Source organism: Labeo rohita, unplaced genomic scaffold (genome assembly GCF_022985175.1).
Source record: "Labeo rohita strain BAU-BD-2019 unplaced genomic scaffold, IGBB_LRoh.1.0 scaffold_240, whole genome shotgun sequence".
Lineage (NCBI taxonomy): Eukaryota > Metazoa > Chordata > Actinopteri > Cypriniformes > Cyprinidae > Labeo > Labeo rohita.
This window is the reverse complement of record NW_026128660.1, coordinates 1-18,691: the sequence shown is the minus strand read 5'-3', so window position 1 is coordinate 18,691 and position 18,691 is coordinate 1. Positions and strand designations below refer to the sequence as shown.

General features: G+C 35.8%; 2 protein-coding genes across 5 annotated transcripts in view; both read left to right on the top strand.

Moving 5' to 3' along the window:
- The window catches only part of LOC127159654 (uncharacterized), a 36,978-nt gene extending 28,173 nt beyond the window's left edge, over positions 1-8,805 (top strand). The window contains exons 6-8 of one of the 4 annotated variants that reach the window (XM_051102437.1): positions 931-1,027; positions 1,508-1,562; positions 1,674-2,114. In XM_051102437.1, the coding sequence (XP_050958394.1) occupies positions 931-1,027; positions 1,508-1,562; positions 1,674-1,871 (350 nt within the window). In that variant the 3' untranslated portion in view covers positions 1,872-2,114. Of the gene's footprint in view, positions 1-930; positions 1,028-1,507; positions 1,563-1,673; positions 2,116-8,639 lie in introns of those variants that run through there. The other 3 variants (XM_051102435.1, XM_051102438.1, XM_051102436.1) reach the window with 3 other exon arrangements.
- LOC127159656 (uncharacterized) overlaps positions 1-17,026 on the top strand; it is an 83,496-nt gene extending 66,470 nt beyond the window's left edge. The window contains exons 8-14 of the mRNA XM_051102442.1: positions 4,231-4,578; positions 15,088-15,318; positions 15,470-15,790; positions 15,864-16,073; positions 16,239-16,335; positions 16,623-16,677; positions 16,789-17,026. Of these exons, the coding sequence (XP_050958399.1) occupies positions 4,231-4,578; positions 15,088-15,318; positions 15,470-15,790; positions 15,864-16,073; positions 16,239-16,335; positions 16,623-16,677; positions 16,789-16,986 (1,460 nt within the window). The 3' untranslated portion in view covers positions 16,987-17,026. The remainder of the gene's footprint in view (positions 1-4,230; positions 4,579-15,087; positions 15,319-15,469; positions 15,791-15,863; positions 16,074-16,238; positions 16,336-16,622; positions 16,678-16,788) is intronic.
- Positions 17,027-18,691: the final 1,665 nt, after the last annotated feature.

The window sequence follows — 18,691 nt, the reverse complement described above, 5'->3', positions numbered from 1 at the left end:
TTTTAGACTAATGAAAAAAGTTTTGAGTTCTAAAACTTACAGAAAAATTTTATAGTGCAATGACCTCTTGTCAAAATATCAAGAGAATTTTGGTTTCTCAATTCATGACCCTTTAATATGTAGGTTGTCAACTGTAAAGGGCCACACAGTGAGATGCAATATAGCTGAATAAGTTACTCTTATTTGGTTATAAGCTGGTTAGTCTAATTCACCTTGCTTTGTAATGTTCTGTAGTTTAGAGGCAGGATTTTCTATTTATGCTTCTTTAAAAATAGGGGTGGGTGTACAGACATTTAATTATTTACTAAACTGAGTGATGTGGTTTAGGTGGGTGTGAGCAGCAGATCGGTGAGGAGACATTTAGGAACTATTTGCATTTTTTTTGTTTGAACACTGGATTGTGAATTTCTCCTTTGTTTGTCTCAGTAACATCATGTTTTCTTTTTCAGGCTCCATAACATTGGACAGACTCTCTGTGACCTGTAAACAAAAGAGTATTTGTGCTGTGAAGGGGTCAGAAGTGACACTGAAGTGCTCTTACTCCAACATCAACATCAAAACTGTGTTCTGGTTCAGTGAGAAACAAAGTGCAAACTGGAGAAAAAACAATGAATCTGAAGATTTGACTTTAGACTCAGACTACTCAGGACGAGTGAAACATCAGATCTCAAGCGGCTCTTCAACACAGTCTAACAGTCACAGGTGAAACTGAGTCCAGATTCTAGTCAGTTCAGCTGTTTTATTTGTAATTAAGTTTTCCTAATCTTTACTCTATTCAGACCTTCAGACCATCTCTTATGATACATGTGCTTCAGTGTGAAATGTTTGCAGTGTTCAGATGGAGTACTTAATATTTAATCAGTGTTTATTTATTTATTTATTTATTTTGAGTGTATCTGAACTAGTGTCTTATGCTTCATGTGTCTGAAGACCCAACAAATCCAGAGTCCAGCAGAGCTTTACTGATCACTGTAATCATACTGTCTGTGTCGCTGAATCTTACACTCATAGGAGTCCTGTGGTACAGGTAAAATAATTGTTTAATATAATGCATTATTTTTATTTTTTTTTTCTGATGTCCAGTTGTAATATTTCTCAAGGGAACAATTTTCATGCTTATTTTCCTCCATTTAACTCTGAATGATCAGGGACCACGTGAACAGCACAAGTTTAACAGACCTTCCACTATTATTATTATTATTATTATTATTATTATTATTATTATTTTAAATAATATCATCTGTCCTTCTTCCTCTTCACTGGTTTATCATGAATGTGTGGGTCAAGTTGCCAAGCTTATAAAAGTTGACACTGCTGTGTAAATGAATGGGTGGTGATGGTCAATGTCTTTTGGTACAAGCTAATTCTGCAGCTTAGTTGGATACCTTTTTTAAATGTGAAGTTTTGCATTTTTACACTTTTTTTTTTTTTTTTTTGTACAATGAAGTCTTATTTCAGTAGATCAAGACAAAATCTTATTTCTCTTTACACGATGCCTTTTAAACAGAAGGAGAAAGAATAGTTTAGCTCAAAAGCATGAAGACACAATGGAGAGTGAACAGGTTAGAGCACCTCAACAAACAGATTTAATTTCACTCACACATGCTGAAATATATGTTGTGTTTTGTCACTGATATTTTATTTTCTGTTCTCTTTTCTGCTCAAACTCTCAGTTGGGTTCAGATATGCTGTATGAAAATGCTGCAGCCTTGTCTACGGTCTGCACACAGCAAGTTCACACAGGTGATCAGGATGTTCATTATTCAGCTGTTAATTTCAAGCAGTCTCACACAAAGAACACATCATCAGCTCCTACTGTTGTACAATCAACCACAGGTGATGTTCATTATGCTGCTGTGAAGTTCAGCTGAACCTTAAAATACATCTATACTCAACAACCCAACATTGGCAGCAGTTACTGTCTGCTATATTGTGAGCTTTTGCTTTTGTCTAATGTTTATGGTATCCATGTGTATTTACTATATATAAATCAACTATATATATATATATATATATAGATGCATGCATTTTTTCTCTTTTTTTTAATCCTTAAATGTTTAATTTTTTAAAATATATGAAGTTCATCAAAAACAAACAAATAAACATATGCATGAAAATGCCAATGAGAAGATGATTTATTTTATTCTTGCTTTGGTCTTTACAATGCCTTTGTCAGCAGATCATAACCTAGTACATTTAGGCAGCAAAGCACAAAATCCATATACCTGTATGTATATTATATATTTCACAAGAATAATCCGTGAATCAGGCAGGGGTCGATCAATGTCGAGCCAGGTAAAAGGGTAATCCGAAATGACAGGCTAGAGCTCCAAAAGGCAGGCAGTGAGACAGAACAAACGATATAACAAAGCTAGAAAAAAAAGACAAGTAATAACTGAACTAGAAACACGATTGAACTAGGCTAAAGATTGACAAGGTGTCTGTTAACTGTGCTCATTTAAAGGGGTTAAATATATATTGAATCTACTGTAATATAAGAGATGCATTGGCAGCAACATTGTTGTAGTTGTGTTTAATGTCTTTGTATTTGTCTGTGTCAGAATCTTCTGTTTCACATCTGTTCATCTGCTGTCTGTCCATCAGAGCTGCTGGAGTGATGTCATTGTGTTCTTCCATTGTGACATCATCACCTAGCAACAGTCAGATCTGTCAGCAGCAACATCAGTGATACAGTGATGTCATAGACAGTGGCAGATCAATGACTGTCAGTCTGCATAAACAAACAAACTAAAACAAAACAATAGTCCAGGTTTTAAAATTTGCTAAATGTAAAAAGAAACTGGTTATTACCATTTTGGTTAATATTTTAGGCCCAATTATTTAGTTATTTAAACTGAACGTACTGACTTGTTGAGTTTGAGTTTGATGGTTTACTATTTCTGAAGTGTAAGTATCATTTTCTCTGATTAAAAAAAGGACCTATTTTTTTAAGTGTATCAGTAAGAAACAGGAAGGAAATAAAATCAGCATAGAGTCTGCAGCAGCTTCTAAAACAGACCATAGAAACGACAACCAACATCAACAACAGCAACATGTAATGTAGGTAAGTGTAATATTTAATTGCATTTAAAATGTCATTTTAACCATGCCTTTCAAAAGTGTTTTAATGTATTCATGATTTTGACTGTAACAACCAGTGAGACTCAGTAAGTGTCTTTTTTTCAGGTCGATCAGTTCTGTGTCTTTCATTGTTTGTGTGAATTTACACAAAGTGAAGATCATGAACTCCAGACTCTCAGCGCTGATCCTGCTGCTGCTCATTCCAGGTTTGACCATTACTGTGTGTTTTTCTCCTCTGTAATGTTTTCATTTAAATGTGGCTCTATTTATCTTTCACACACTCACAGAGTGATTACTTTGATTATTATTGCTCTTGATTTTGAAAAAGTTAAAATCATTTAAAATCAGTTTAACTTAGTGTCCATTAGGACAAAATGTCAGTCTGAGTGTTGGTTTACTTTAAATCACCATATAGGCAGGATTTTCTGACAATGTATTTAAAGTGCCCCTCTTATGGATTTTTGAAAATTACCTTTCATGTAGTGTGTAACACAGCTCTGAATGAAAACATCCTGCAAATTTGTAAACCTGAAAGTTATTGCCTCTCAAAAGAAAGAGTCGACTCTGAATCATTAATACAAGTTGTTTTTAAAATGAATCCCAAGCTGTCAACATGAAACATTAGCATATTGCCTAGCCACTTGTTGCTGGGATCTGGGGAAACTGGGAAAACTTAACCGGAGTGCACAGATTCTGCATGCGCATCGCAGAGCTAGACAAGACGAGCATTTGTGGTTAAAAAGTGTATAAATATTATTTTATTGAAGAAAATGACCAATTGTTTCGCTAGATAAGACCCTTATTCCTTGGCTGAGATTGTTTAGAGCCTTTTGAAACTGCACTGAAACTGCATTTTTAACCTTCAATCTGTTGAACACAACTAAAGTCCTCTATATGGAGGAAAATCCTGAAATGTTTTTCTCAAAAAAATTAATTTCTTTGCAACTGAAGACAGAAACACATGAATATCTTGGACATGGGGGTGAGTAAATTATCAGGAAATTTATATTCTGAAAGTGGAGTAATCCTTTAAAAATTGTTGCTCTCGTGTACTCTGTACCATGCAAAATACATAGATTGGTGAGTCTGAATTGCTTGCTGCAATAAAGAATCTCTCATAATTCATCTCAATAATGTTTTCTTGTTCAGGCTTTGTAACACTGGACCAGCTCTCTGTGACCTGTAGTCAAGAGAGTATTTGTGCTGTGAAGGGGACAGAAGTGACACTGACGTGCTCTTACTCCAACATCAACATCACAACTGTGTTCTGGTTCAGTGAGAAACAAAGTACAAACTGGAGAAAAAACAATGAACCTGAAGATTTGACTTTAGACTCAGACTACTCAGGACGAGTGAAACATCAGATCTCAAACAGATATTCAACACTCACAATATCAGACGTGAGAGAGAGAGACTCTGGAGAATATCAGCTCATGTTCATCATGAATGATGGAGTTAAACATCTCAGATCAGCAGCCGTCAGTCTAACAGTCACAGGTGAAACTGAGTCAGATTCTGGTCGGTTCTACTGTTTTCATTTGACGTGATGAAGTTTTTGCTAATCTTTAAATTTGTACTTAGACCTGCATCTGAGGGATGAATCCGGTATCTACAAACCTGACAGATGAGAGAGTACAACTGACCTGTGATACTTCCTGCACTTTGACCTCTGGAGTTTGGTATTACTGGATGAAGGATGGACGGCATTTCAGACAGACAAAGTCTCCCAACATATCTGTATCACACAGTAGAGATGCTGGCAGCTTTTCCCTTTCTCTTTCTTCGGACCGTAAACATACTTCCTCTTCTATGTGTGAGTGTCAAAAATATATATATATATATACAGTGCCCTCCGCTAATATTGGCACCCTTGGTAAATATGAGCAAAGACGGCTATGAAAATAAATCTGCTTTGTTTATCTTTTTGATCTTACATTCAAAAAATTCACAAAATGCTAACCTTTCATTGAAGTAAAACAATTAAAAGTGGGGGGAAACTTACGTTATGAAATAAATATTTTTCTCTAACGCATGGTGGGCACAATTATTGGCACCCTTAGAAATTATGAGTAAAATATCTCTGAAGTATATTCCCATTCATATTTGCATTAAATTAGCACACTAGAATGACTAGGAGTATGATATTGTCCAGCCATGACTTCCTGTTTCACAGGATTATAAATATGAGGAGCACAAAGGCTAAATTCCCTTAATCATCCATCACAAGGAATAAAACCAAATAATATAGTTCTGATGTGCAGAACAAGATTGTTGAGCTTCACAAAATAGAAAGTGGCTGTAAGAAAAGAGCTAAAGCATTGAAAATCCCAATTTCCATCATTAGGACAATAATTAGGATTTCCAATCAACTAAAGATGTTACAAATCTGCCTGGAAAAGGATGTGTGTCTATATCGTCCTAATGCATGGTGAGGAGGAGAGTTTAAGTGTCCAAAGACTCTCCAAGTATCACAGTAGGAGAACTACAGAGATTAGCTGAGTCTTGGGGTCAAAAGACTAAAAAAAAATTCAAACAGCCCCTTCATCACCACATGGTGTTCAGGAGGGTTTTAAGAAAAATCCTCCTTGCTCCTCCAAAAACAAACTCCAGCGTATTTAAACACGACTTAAATTTCAAATGGGACTGGCTTCTGTGGTCAGATGAAACTAAAAAAAGAGCTTTCTGGCAGCAAACACTCAAGATGGTTTTGGTACAGAAAGTACCCCATGCCCACGGTTAAATATACTGCTGGATCTTTAATGTTGTGGTCTTATTTTCCTGCCAGAGGTCCTGGACATCTTGTTCAGATACATGGCATCATGGATTCTAGCAAATACCAACAGATAAAAAATCTAAATCTGACTGCATCTGTTAGAAGTTCTATAATGAGCTGTGGTTGGATCCTCCATCAGGACAATGATCCAAATCAAACATCAAAATCAACACAAAAATGTGTCACTGAGCATAAAATGAAGCTTCTGCCATTGCCGTCCCAGTTGCCTGACCTGAACCCTATAGAAAATGCGTGAGGTGAACTGAAGAGAAGAAGCACCAGCATGGAGCTGAGAAACTGAAGGATCTGAAGAGTTTCTGTATGAAGGAATGGTCTCTAATCTTATGTCAGGTGTTCTCCAAACTCTTCAGGCAATAAAGGAGAAAACTCAGAGCTGCCATCCTGAATAAAGGATGTTACAATAATTGGGTGCCAATAATTGCGGTCAACATGAACTAGAGAAAAACATTTATTTCATAATGAGATTCTCCCTCTGCTTTCCATTGTTTTGCTTCAATGATAGGTTGGAATTTTGTGAATTTTTTTAATGAAAGATTAAAAGGATAAACAATGCAGATTTATTTTCACAGCCACCTTCACTCATATTTACCAAGGGTGCCAATATTAGTGGAGGGCACTGTATATATATTAATAAAAAATATTTATATACTGTAGCTATAAATGGAATAGTGTGTATTGTTTGTTCATACATGAGTTTATTTAAACAAGTGAGTTTTGCATGTTAATCTGTGTTTCTTTCAGGTGTTTCTCAGAGTGGCTGCTGGGATGTGACTTACACCTCTACAAGAGTCTGTGCTTTGGTGAACTCAACAGTAGACATTTCCTGCACATACTCACATCCCTCTGGTCATACTGTAAATAAAACATTCTGGTATTACGGTCGACCTGGGGACGTCAAGGATCTGCGTGAGGAGCATCAGTTTGCTGGTCGTGTGGAGTATGTGGGGAACAAACTGAGAATCAAAGAGCTCAAGATCAGCGACTCTGGAGAATATCGATTCAGATTCATCACTGACTTAAATGGCCAATACTCTGGATCACCTGGAGTCATTCTTACTGTTACAGGTAAGTTGATCATGATAAACTGGTTATGTTCAAAATGTTTCATGTATAATTTCTAATAGACTTTAATTTTAGGTACACAGATAAAAAGCAGCCCATCTGCTGTAACAGATGAAGAAGTGATATTAAGCTGTTTAACTAATTGCACTCTGAACGACAAACATACTTACATCTGGTACAAGAACGGACGACAGGTAACAGATGGATTCACTAAAGTCAACAAGCTGTACCTGGACTCAGTCAGCAATGAAGAGCTTCAACAGTATTCCTGTGCTGTAGGAGGTAACACATCTCTCATGATACATGTGCTTCAGTGTGAACTGTTTACAGCATTGAGGTGGTTTCTCTGATAATCATGATTTACTTCTTTATGTTGTAAAGATGCAGTGAACAGCACAGTGTTCAGCCATTATACAGTCACTCTGCTGCTGTTTTTACCTCAGTTTCTCATAATAGCAGCTCTGTGGATGTGGTGAGTAAAACACCTAGAGATTATTCACAACTGTATGTTATACAGTGAAAATATTAAAATGTATTCAGGTTTTGAGTGTGTGAATTATGATCCAACAGGTTTTCCTTCAAAATGTATCTCACTTCAAAACCAGACTGAAAACAAAAGTGAAGGTAAGAAATTAAACCTGGATAAACACCCTAATGCAGGTTTTTACATGAACAGATCAGGTTGAAAGGGCACAGCAGCATATCACTACAGTAAATGTCTAGGTTCTTGAGGAGGATTTATGACAGGATTTATGCTCACCTTTTTCTTGTTTCTTCTTCTTTCTTTTTTTTTTTTTTTTTGGAGAAAAAGCAACAATTAATCATGCACGAAAGCAAGGGAGCAGGAGTCAGGGTACAGTTAATTTCTTCAGTTTTTTCTGGTTGTGGCTAGAGGGGATACAGCTCAGTCCAGAAACTAACAATGAAATAAATTTTCTACCTATTAGACTGTATTTCTTAATGTCTACACCTACCCCAACCTTAAGCTTAACCCTTACTATAATACAAAAACAGTATTATTGTTGTACAGCGTGACAAAAATAATGTAAGACTGTTGTGCACATGCTGTGCCCTTTTAGCTTTAACCGTTTTTCTCTGCTCTCTCTTTTTGCAAAATGGCTTCTTTTTTTCTTCTTTTGGAGTTTTACGGCAGTTGGCAAACAAACAATAGCTGAATTCCCACCACCTACTGGGCTGGAGTGTGGCACATTGAGGGAAGGAAAACAAAACAAAAAAAAATCTATTAACCTCTCAGTTTCATTAAATAGATCTCCTTTCTTTCTTTTCAGTGCCTGCTTTGCTAAATGATTAACTTCTTGTTTCTTCACATGACAAGGGCTTCAGTGACATCAGTGCTGATAAAATATCTGTGTACATCATAACCTGTTTAGTATGTTCTACTCATTGAATTGACATTAAAATAACATTAACATCTCAACTGTATATACTGATCAATGATTTGGTGTTCTTTCCTTGATTTTTTTGCAGTATGGCTGCTTCCATCTTTCTTAATCTTACCACTCATCACAGAGAAAATGGCCTCTAGTGAAGAATAGTCATTATTACATTTTTTTTTTTAATTGTCTGTTAACTGTTTATTTAAAGGGATTAAACATGTATTGAATCTACTGTAATATAAGAGATGCATTGGCAGCAACATTGTTGTAGTTGTGTTTAATGTGTTTCTATTTGTCTGTGTCAGAATCTGCTGTTCCACATCTGTTCATCTGCTGTCTGTCCATCAGAGCTGCTGGAGTGATGTCATTGTGTTCTTCCATTGTGACATCATCACCTAGCAACAGTCAGAACTGTCAGTGATACAGTGATGTCATAGACAGTGACATATCAATAACTATCAGTCTGCATATGGGTCAATGACGTGACGCTACTTTTTTTGTGTCCATATGGTTTAATTAAATTTAAAAAGGTTACAATTTTAAAATAAATGTGCACAATAATTAAATACATTCTCTTTTTTTTTGTGGACCAAGTCTAAATCTTCTGGTTTTAATGAATTTTGAGATAATATTTGGGGAATGATTGCAAAAATGTGTAACACCACGCCAGCAGAGGGAGCCCTTGCCCATGTACTGACTGTTACTACTCCCTCTGCTGCTTCTATGGTTACTTCCTGTTTGTCAGCCATTTAAGGAGGGCCATGCTAAACAGGACTCTGTGAAGTATTGTTTTGCCTGTGCTCTGGTATTTTGATTTTTTTGCATGTTTTTTGGATTACGCTTTTGTCTTGCCCTGGATGTTACTGTTTGCTGGTGTCTGACCCTGCCTGTCTTGACCACGATCTGCACAATAAAGCTTGCACTTGGATCTATCCACGCTTTTGTCGAGTCCCGTTACAAATGTCAATGTGGTGTAACCATAAAAACTTAGTACCAAATAATTGATTTTGTTTAAAAAAGGTGAAATTCTAAATAAAACACCAGATCAGCTAGTGTGGCATAATCTTACATTAGTACTATTTAATAGTAAATAAAAATAATAAAAATAAATGGAGCACCATTGTTCAGAATATTAGAATTAATTTGGGGAATTATGTGAGTCAAGTCAAATTCCTGAAGTGTCAAGGTGATGTAACCACCATTCAAGGAGCCATTTTGTTAATATTTTGCAAGAAGATCATGTGACAGGAAATGATATCACAGAGAAGGACCTCTGGTGATACTAACTGCTGCATGCAAAGGTTAGTAACTCTCTTTAAAATGTGAGATAATTTGACATTTTTAGGGTATGGTCAGGTATTCTTAGGTATACATGTCAAATGGCATGACCTCAGGAATACATTGATAATTTATTAATATTATAAAAATTAGTATTAACTTTAAAAATTTCATTTGAAATATTCCCAAAAAGGCCATGTACTTACATAGGTGTCCATGATAATGCCTGTCAAATTTGATTTAAATTGAAATGTCAAGTGGTGCAACTGGTTACACCATTTGACTCCTATTACAAGCCTTTCTGTTAGGGGCCAATTTAGTCAAATAACACTAGTTTATGATGCTGATTAAAGATGTAATACAAACTAACCTACTATTTGAAACTAAAGTGTTTAATGCTGTATTTTTTAAAGAAGTGGTTCTTCATCTACAACTTTATTATTGAAGCTTTGTAAGCGTAGGACAAAATAATTATGTTGCACAAAATTTGTGTTTTTGAACTGTTTAGCTTTAACGCATATTTCTATTCCATTCACTTAAAAATTTAAAGGGATAGTTCACCGAAAAATGAAAATTACCACCTGGTTTACTCAACTTCAAGCCATTCAAGGTGCATATGACTTTCTTCTTTCAGATGAATACAATCAGCATTACATAAAAAAAAAAAAAAAATGTTTAGGCTTTTATAAGCATTATAATGCAAGTGAAAGGGTGATATTCAATAGTCCAATAAAAGTCCTATAAACTGCATCCATCCATCATAAAAAAGTGCTCCAGATAGCTCTGCGGGTTAATAAAGGCCTCTTGAAGTGAATCAATGTGCTTTCGTAAGCAAAATATCCATATTTAAACTTTATAAATCGTAATCTCTAACTTCTGCTAACTGTAGTACTTGTGTTCATGAGAGAATGGCGTTCCAGCGAATGATGTAGGATGTATCGTAAGCTCTGGTGAGAAGTGACAAACACGGAATCGTAGAAAAGAGAGCAAAACAAAATACTGGTCACAAATTAGGAGTACAACATGAGGATTTGTAAAGAAAAAAGTAGAAGGATATATATATAAACCAAGAGGAGATTATATTATTCTCACCAGTGCTTTCGTTGAGTCTAAATTCTACATCATCCACTGGAACGACACTCACTAGTGAACCCAAGTGCGATAGATAGCAGAAGCTAAAGATTACGGTTTCTAAAGTTTTAAATATGGATATTTTTCTTACAAAATGCATTGATTCACTTCAAGAGGCCTTTATTCACTTTTTTTATGATGGGTAGATGCAGTTTATTGGACTATTGAATATCACCCATTCACTTTTAATATCACTCCAATTGTAGTCACTTGAAAGAAGAAAGTTAGCTGCATTGGCTTAAAGGGGGTTGGGGGGGATCATGGGGAAATTTTAATTTTTGGGAGAACAACCCCTCAAAGCAATATATAGTATTGTATGATATAATGTAATATATACATAAATTATTTAAGTGGTTAATAATGTAGAAGAAGGAAGTGGGTGTCTACATTTGAACATAAATTCACTGATAAAAAATATCAACCAAAGATTAAAATTGACATTACAATTTATTAAATGTCTGATATTTTATAATTAATATGATACAACAGAGCTCCGTTTTCCCCAATACATGGCACAATACAATATGAAATTACAATATAAAAATTAAAATTACAATGCAAACACTGATTTGGTGTAACTGGTTTGTGTCAATTGGTGTAACCAGTATTTTTCATACAAATATAATTATGTACAGGAAAATTAATGTTAAATAAAATGTAGTCATCTAGTTTAGTATAATAATATGGTTTTTACTATTTTTTTTTTTTTTTACATAATTTGTCAAAGGTTATTTAGAAAACTGAGGTGTTTTTTTAACATATGTCCCGCCAAACATGGCAGAAACGCATTAAAATTTACATTTAAAGTTAACTCCAATAAAATCTATTTTAGTGTGATATTTTAAAATGAAGTGTTTATTTTAATAAGCTTACATGCCATCTAGGTGTATAAAATATTTAATATTTCTCATTTTTTGTCAGTTACACCATTTGACATTTTCATGTACATTTAGTCTTAACTTTTGTAAAAAAACAAAAAAAAAAAACAAAAATGGTGCATATGTCATTTTTAATTACATAAAATCAACATAAACACGCAGTGTGCATTTTAAAATACCTGATGGATGCTTTTAAAACAAGTTTTTAAAAGATTTTTGAATTTCTCATCTTGCCAACCCCTTTTTGTCACTGACCCATAATAAACAAAACTAAAACAAACCAATAGTCCAGATTATAAAATTTGCTAAATGTAGGAAGAAACCTTTTATTCTCTAAAGATCCTTTAACAATTCACTAAAATGTTCTCACCTTTCTGTTCTGTTTATCTTTAACTTGTGATTCATTTTCTGTATTCATATTTTATTTTTAAATCGATGAACTGTAACCACAGTGACACAGCAAATGCACAGCAAAATCAATAAAGCAATTTAATTAGTAGAAAAACTGGTTATTAGCCAGTATTTTGGTTAATATTTTAAGCCCAAGCAACACTGTGTCCTGTTTAAACATAGAAAGAAAAAAAAAGAAAAAGAAAGGAAGAAACAAAGAAAACAGAGATGAAAACAAAAAAAAATCTCATTTAAAATAAATGTTATTTAAACTGAACATACTGAATTGTTGAGTTTGTGTTTGATGGTAAATCGTTTCTGAAGTGTAGGTATATCTGTTTTTAAAGATTAAATAAAAGATTATTTTTTTAAGTGTGTCAGTAAGAAACAGGAAGGAAATAAGATCAGCAGAGTCTGCAGCAGCTTCTAAAACAGACCATAGAAACGACAACTAACATCTGAGAACAACAGCAACATGTAATGTAGGTAAGTGTAATATTTAATTGCATTTAAAATGTCATTTTAACCATGCCTTTCAAAAGTGTTTTAATATATTCATGATTTTGACTGTAATGACCAGTGAGACTCAGTAAGTGTCTTTTTTTTTTCAGGTCGATCAGCTCTGTGTCTTTCATATGTGAATTTACACAAAGTGAAGATCATGAACTCCAGACTCTCAGCGCTGATCCTGCTGCTGCTCATTCCAGGTTTGACCATTACTGTGTGTTTGTAATGTGTTCATTTAAATGTGGCTCTATTTATCTTTCACATACAGAGTGATTACTTTGATCATTATTGCTCTTGATTTTGAAACAACTGAAATCATTTAAAATCAGATCATTAGTGTCCATTAGGACAAAATGTCAGTCTGAATGTTGGTTTATTTTATGTGCAGGATTTTCTGACAATGTATTTAAAGTGCCCCTATTATGGATTTTTGAAAATTATCTTTCATGTAGTGTGTAACACAACTCTAAGTAAATGAAAACATCCTGCAAAGTTTTAAATCTGAAAGTGCACCGTGTATAAAGTTATTGCCTCTCAAAAGAAAGAGTCGACTCTGAATCATTGAAACAAGTTGTTTTTAAAATGAATCCCGAGCTGTTTCATGTTGGTGTTAACATCGAACATTAGCATGATTGCCTGGCCACTTGTTGCGCGCTAGGGATGGGATGATAAATCGTTGCAACCTGAATCGAAAAATGATTCGGCATCGATTCGAGATTTTCCGAACACATCGAGATTCTTTGTCAAATCGATTCTGAGTTTAGTTTTGCTTGCTTTAGAAACAGTCGTGCTCTGCTTGTTTCCAAATCCTTACACACTTGAACCTAACAATTTATACAATTTGAAAAGGTTGCAGCGAATTACAAGGATGTTCACAGTGGGTTGTGTTTACAATAATCTTGCGTCATAAATTCTGAGCCGAGTGAAATTACATGACTCAGCCGAACGCACACATTCTCTTCAGCACTTTTCTTCATGAGCATTTGAGTGTGCAGATAAAAACTAGATTAGTGCGCAATCTTCTGTTAAAATCTAAGCCCAGAATCGATTCCAAAGAAAATGGCGATACATTCGGAAGATCTCAGAATCAATCCACAAATCGATTTATTGTCCCATCCCTATTGCGCGCGCAGACCTGGGAAAACTTAACCGGAGTGCACAGATTCTGCATGCGCATCGCAATGCTAGACAATACGAGCGTTTGTGGTTAAAAAGTGCATAAATATTATTTTATTTAAGAAAATGACAGATCTTTTCGCTAGATAAGATCCTTATTCCTTGGCTGAGATTGTTTAGACCCTTTTGAGGCTGCACTGAAACTGCATTTTTAACTTTCAATCTGTTGAACACCACTAAAGTCCTCTATATGGAGGAAAATGACTAACCGGCTAACAGGAATATCTGTTCGCTCGCAATTGTCTAGAAATTTGTCGATTAATAGTGAATGTTTGTCGTTATTACTTGGAGTTCTGATAAAGCAGGGGTGCTCAGCCTTGGTCCTGGAGATCGACTTTCCTAGAGTTCAACTCCAACCCTGACCAAACACACCTAAACCAGCTAATTAGGATCTCAAGGAGCACTTGATAATTACAGACAGGTGTATTTGATTAGGGTTGGAACTAAACTCTGCAGGAAAGCCAATCTCCTGGACACCCCTGTGATAAAGAATAGAGCAATATGTTGATGTACAAACCGCAGTGCTTTATCAATACATTTCTGTGTTGGGCTAATGCATATACCATGGCTGTTTGGGTGTTTAATGTAATGGTGATGGCCGTTCTGTTTCCGACATGCGCTGCACACAGTAGACCAATCACAACAGACTGGGTCATCAGACCAATCACCACAGATTAGCTTCATGCAAAAGAGGGGGTTTGGACAAATAAATCGTTGAGCAAACCGTTTGAGAAGCGTTGAGCAAATAAGGTACAAATAAATGCATATTATAAGACAATGAAAGTGTTTTTGACCTTGCATGCATGTCAAATTGTTATTGGGGACTACCAAAATCAAAACAATCAATCAATCAATAAAATTAATTGAGCAATGTGTTTAAATGGCTGTGAGCAGTAGATTGGTGAGTCTGAATTGCTGCAGTTGAGGATCTCTAATAATTCATCTCAATAATGTTTTCTTGTTCAGGGTTTGTAACACTGGACCAGCTCTCTGTGACCTGTAGTCAAGAGAGTATCTGTGCTGTGAAGGGGTCAGAAGTGACACTGAATTGCTCTTACTCCAACATCAACATCAAAACTGTGTTCTGGTTCAGCAAAAAACAAAGTACAAACTGGAGAAAAAACAATGAACCTGAAGATTTGACTTTAGACTCAGACTACTCAGGACGAGTGAAACATCAGATCTCAAGCAGCTCTGCAACACTCACAATATCAGACGTGAGAGAGAGAGACTCTGGAGAATATCAGCTCATGTTCATCATGAATGATGGAGTTAAACATCTCAGATCAGCAGCCGTCAGTCTAACAGTCACAGGTGAAACTGAGTCCAGATTCTGGTCAGTTTTAATTTGACATGTGATGAAGTTTTTGTTAATTTTTTAATTTGTACTTAGACCTGCATCTGAGGATGAATCCTGTATCTACAAACCTGACAGATGAGAGAGTAGAACTGACCTGTGATACTTCCTGCACTTTGACCTCTGGAGTTTGGTATTACTGGATGAAGGATGGATGGCATTTCAGACAGACACAGTCCCCCAACATATCTGTATCACACAGTAGAGATGCTGGCAGCTTTTCCCTTTCTCTTTCTTCGGACCGTAAACATACTTCCTCTTCTATGTGTGAGTGTCAAAAAAATAAACAGTATTAATAAAAAACATTTTTATACTGTAGCTATAAATGGAATAGTGTATATTGATTGTTCATACATGAGTTTATTTAAACAAGTGCATTTAAGTGTGAGTTTTGCATGTTAATCTGTGTCTCTTTCAGGTGTTTCTCAGAGTGTCTGCTGGGATGTGACTTACACCTCTACAAGAGTCTGTGCTTTGGTGAACTCAACAGTAGACATTTCCTGCACATACTCACATCCCTCTGGTCATACTGTAAATAAAACATTCTGGCATTACGGTCCATCTGGGGTCTTCAAGGATCTGCGTGAGGAGCATCAGTTTGCTGGTCGTGTGGAGTATGTGGGGAACAAACTGAGAATCAAAGATCTCAAGATCAGCGACTCTGGAGAATATCGATTCAGGATCATCACTGACTTAAACCAATACTCTGGATCACCTGGAGTCATTCTTACTGTTACAGGTAACTGATCATGATAAACTGGTTATGTTCAAAATGTTTCATGTATAATTTCTAATAGACTTTAATTTTTTAGGTACACAGATAAAAAGCAGCACATCTGTTGTAACAGATGAAGAGGAAGTGATATTAAGCTGTTCAACTAAATGCACTCTGAACGACAAACATACTTACATCTGGTACAAGAACGGACGACAGGTAACAGATGGATTCACTAAAGTCAACAAGCTGTACCTGGACTCAGTCAGCAATGAAGAGCTTCAACAGTATTCCTGTGCTGTAGGAGGTAACACATCTCTCATGATACATGTGCTTCAGTGTCAAATGTTTACAGCATTCAGATAAGTACTTGATTTTTAGTTAATGTTTAATATCATAAGTGTATATTTTATTTATATCCCATTTTTCTTTGAGTCTTTCTAAACTTGTCTCATGCTTCATGTTTTTGAAGACCCAACAAGTCCAGAGTCCAGCACAGCTTTACTGATCACTGTAATCATACTGTCTGTGCTGCTGATTCTTACACTCATAGGAGTCCTGTGGTACAGGTAAAACTTTGTTTAATATAATGCATTATTTTTTTTTTTCTGATGTCCACTTGTAATATTTCTCAAGGGAACAATTTTCATGCTTATTTTCCTCCATTTAACTCTTGAAAAACAGTCTTAACAATCAGGAACAGCACAAGTTTAAAAGACCTTCAGTTTTAGTTGGCTGACATTTTTTTTTAAATGTGAAGTTTGAGTTTTAAAAATGTTTTTATTGTACAATGAAGTCTTATTTCAAAAGATCAAGACAAAATCTTATTTCTCTTTACATGATGCCTTTTAAACAGGAGGAGAAAGAATAATTCATCTCAACAGCATGAAGACACAATGGAGAGTGAACAGGTTAGAGCACCTCAACAAACAGATTTAATTTCACTCACACATGCTGAAATATATTTTGTGTTCTGTCACTGATATTTTATTTTCTGTTCTCTTTTCTGCTCAAACTCTCAGTTGGGTTCAGATATGCTGTATGAAAATGCTGCAGCCTTGTCTACGGTCTGCACACAGCAAGTTCACACAAATGATCAGGATGTTCATTATTCAGCTGTTAATTTCAAGCAGTCTCACACAAACAACACATTAGCAGCTCCTACTGTTGTACAATCAACCACAGATGATGTTCATTATGCTGCTGTGAAGTTCAGATGAACCAACCTAACACTGGCAACTGTTACTGTCTGCTATATTGTGAGCTCCCTTAAATCTTTCATTTTTATATATAAAGTATGTTTTTCAAGATCAAACAAATAAAATGTCCATGAAAATGTCTGTTGGAGATGATTTTCCCTTAAAATAGGGGTCTTTCATAATTAAATGAAACAAATACATTAAGGTGGCTCATACTTAATAGTAGCTGTGTTAATGAATAATGCAGTTTTATATTATGCGGTCAGATTTATTTCTAGAAAACAGCCTTGAAAACCTTTTTTAAAGGTTTTTTAAACAATAAAATTCACTGAGCATTTCAAGCTTGTTAAAAGGGGTCATCAGATACCCATTTTCCACAAGTTGGTATGATTCTTTAGGGTCCTAATGAAAAGTCTATAACATACTTTGGATAAAATTTCTTAATGGTAGTGTAAAACAAATCCATTTTTACCTTCCCAAAATCAGCTGTGTTCCATAGACTGTAAAAAACATGGACGTAGTGTCCGTGACGTCACCCGTTTGTTTCTGAAGATCATATTTGAAGCTCTTAGTGGGCGGGAGTCAGCCGTCGCCATCTTGGAATCGCGTCATTGCACGTCACTCCCGGATAATCAAAAATGGGCAAATAGGCGGGACGTGGGTTGAGCTGATGCTGAAACCACGCCCGCCTAGCGCGACGGTGGTGACAGCAGCGACAATCCACCTGTCACTTAAGTGGCCACGCCCTAAATTATGCAGAACTTTAAGGCTTAATATAAATTAAACGGATGAGTTATAAAAAAATTCACCCCCCTCACAGTTGACATGAAGGCCAAAATTAGCTATATAGACCAAAAACACTTTTTGAACAAGGCTGTAAACATATTTTTTTCTGCTGTGAAGTTGGGCATTTTAACATGGGGAGTCTATGGGATTGACTCCCTTTTGCAGCCAGTCTCCAGCGGACAGTCGATGAATTGCAGTTTTAGTCACTTCCGTGTTGGCTTCAAGAGGGAGATCGGGAGGTTGCCACTTGCTCTGTTCACAGCAAGTCATTTATGTGGCCTGTCTCTTTAAATGCTAATGAGCTGGATCACGAATGATTCGCACGGATATAAACACATTCAGGCAGATCGGGGATCAGCGCGTTCTCTTTAAAAACTAAAGTATTCCGCTGCGTCTTCAGCTGCTCAGATGTCGGGAGTAAATGACGACTGCTTTGTTCATTATTACATCCAACAACAAAACACCTCAATCGCTTAGGAGACATTCCTGTCTACACCTACTCACGTGTCTAAAACAATGGCTGTCGGACTGTTCACAGCTCACTCAGGGCGGGACTAGGTAAAATGCCAATGTCAATCAATTATTATGGGAGGGACCTGTGCAGAACTATGTCATTCTGCCAAGAGTCTCAGAACAGCCAGATATGAGAAATGAATTCTCTCTTTTTTGAAGCAGAGCTGTTGAATTAGGGAACTGTACTTCCTCTGTCCTCGTCTCCTTAGAGGTACCTCGGGGTTCTGTTCTTGGTCCTGTTTTTATTATTGTTTTTTTGTTTTGTTTTTTTGTTTGTTTGTTTTATTTAAAAAGCACTGGGTGGATTTTTATCATTATAGAGTAGCCAACAAACATTTGTGATGCGATCTAGGAAAACCCAACGCATGGTGAAATTTGACCATTTTTAGGTTTTGATACCATATGAAAGGATTCAAGCACTTTCCAA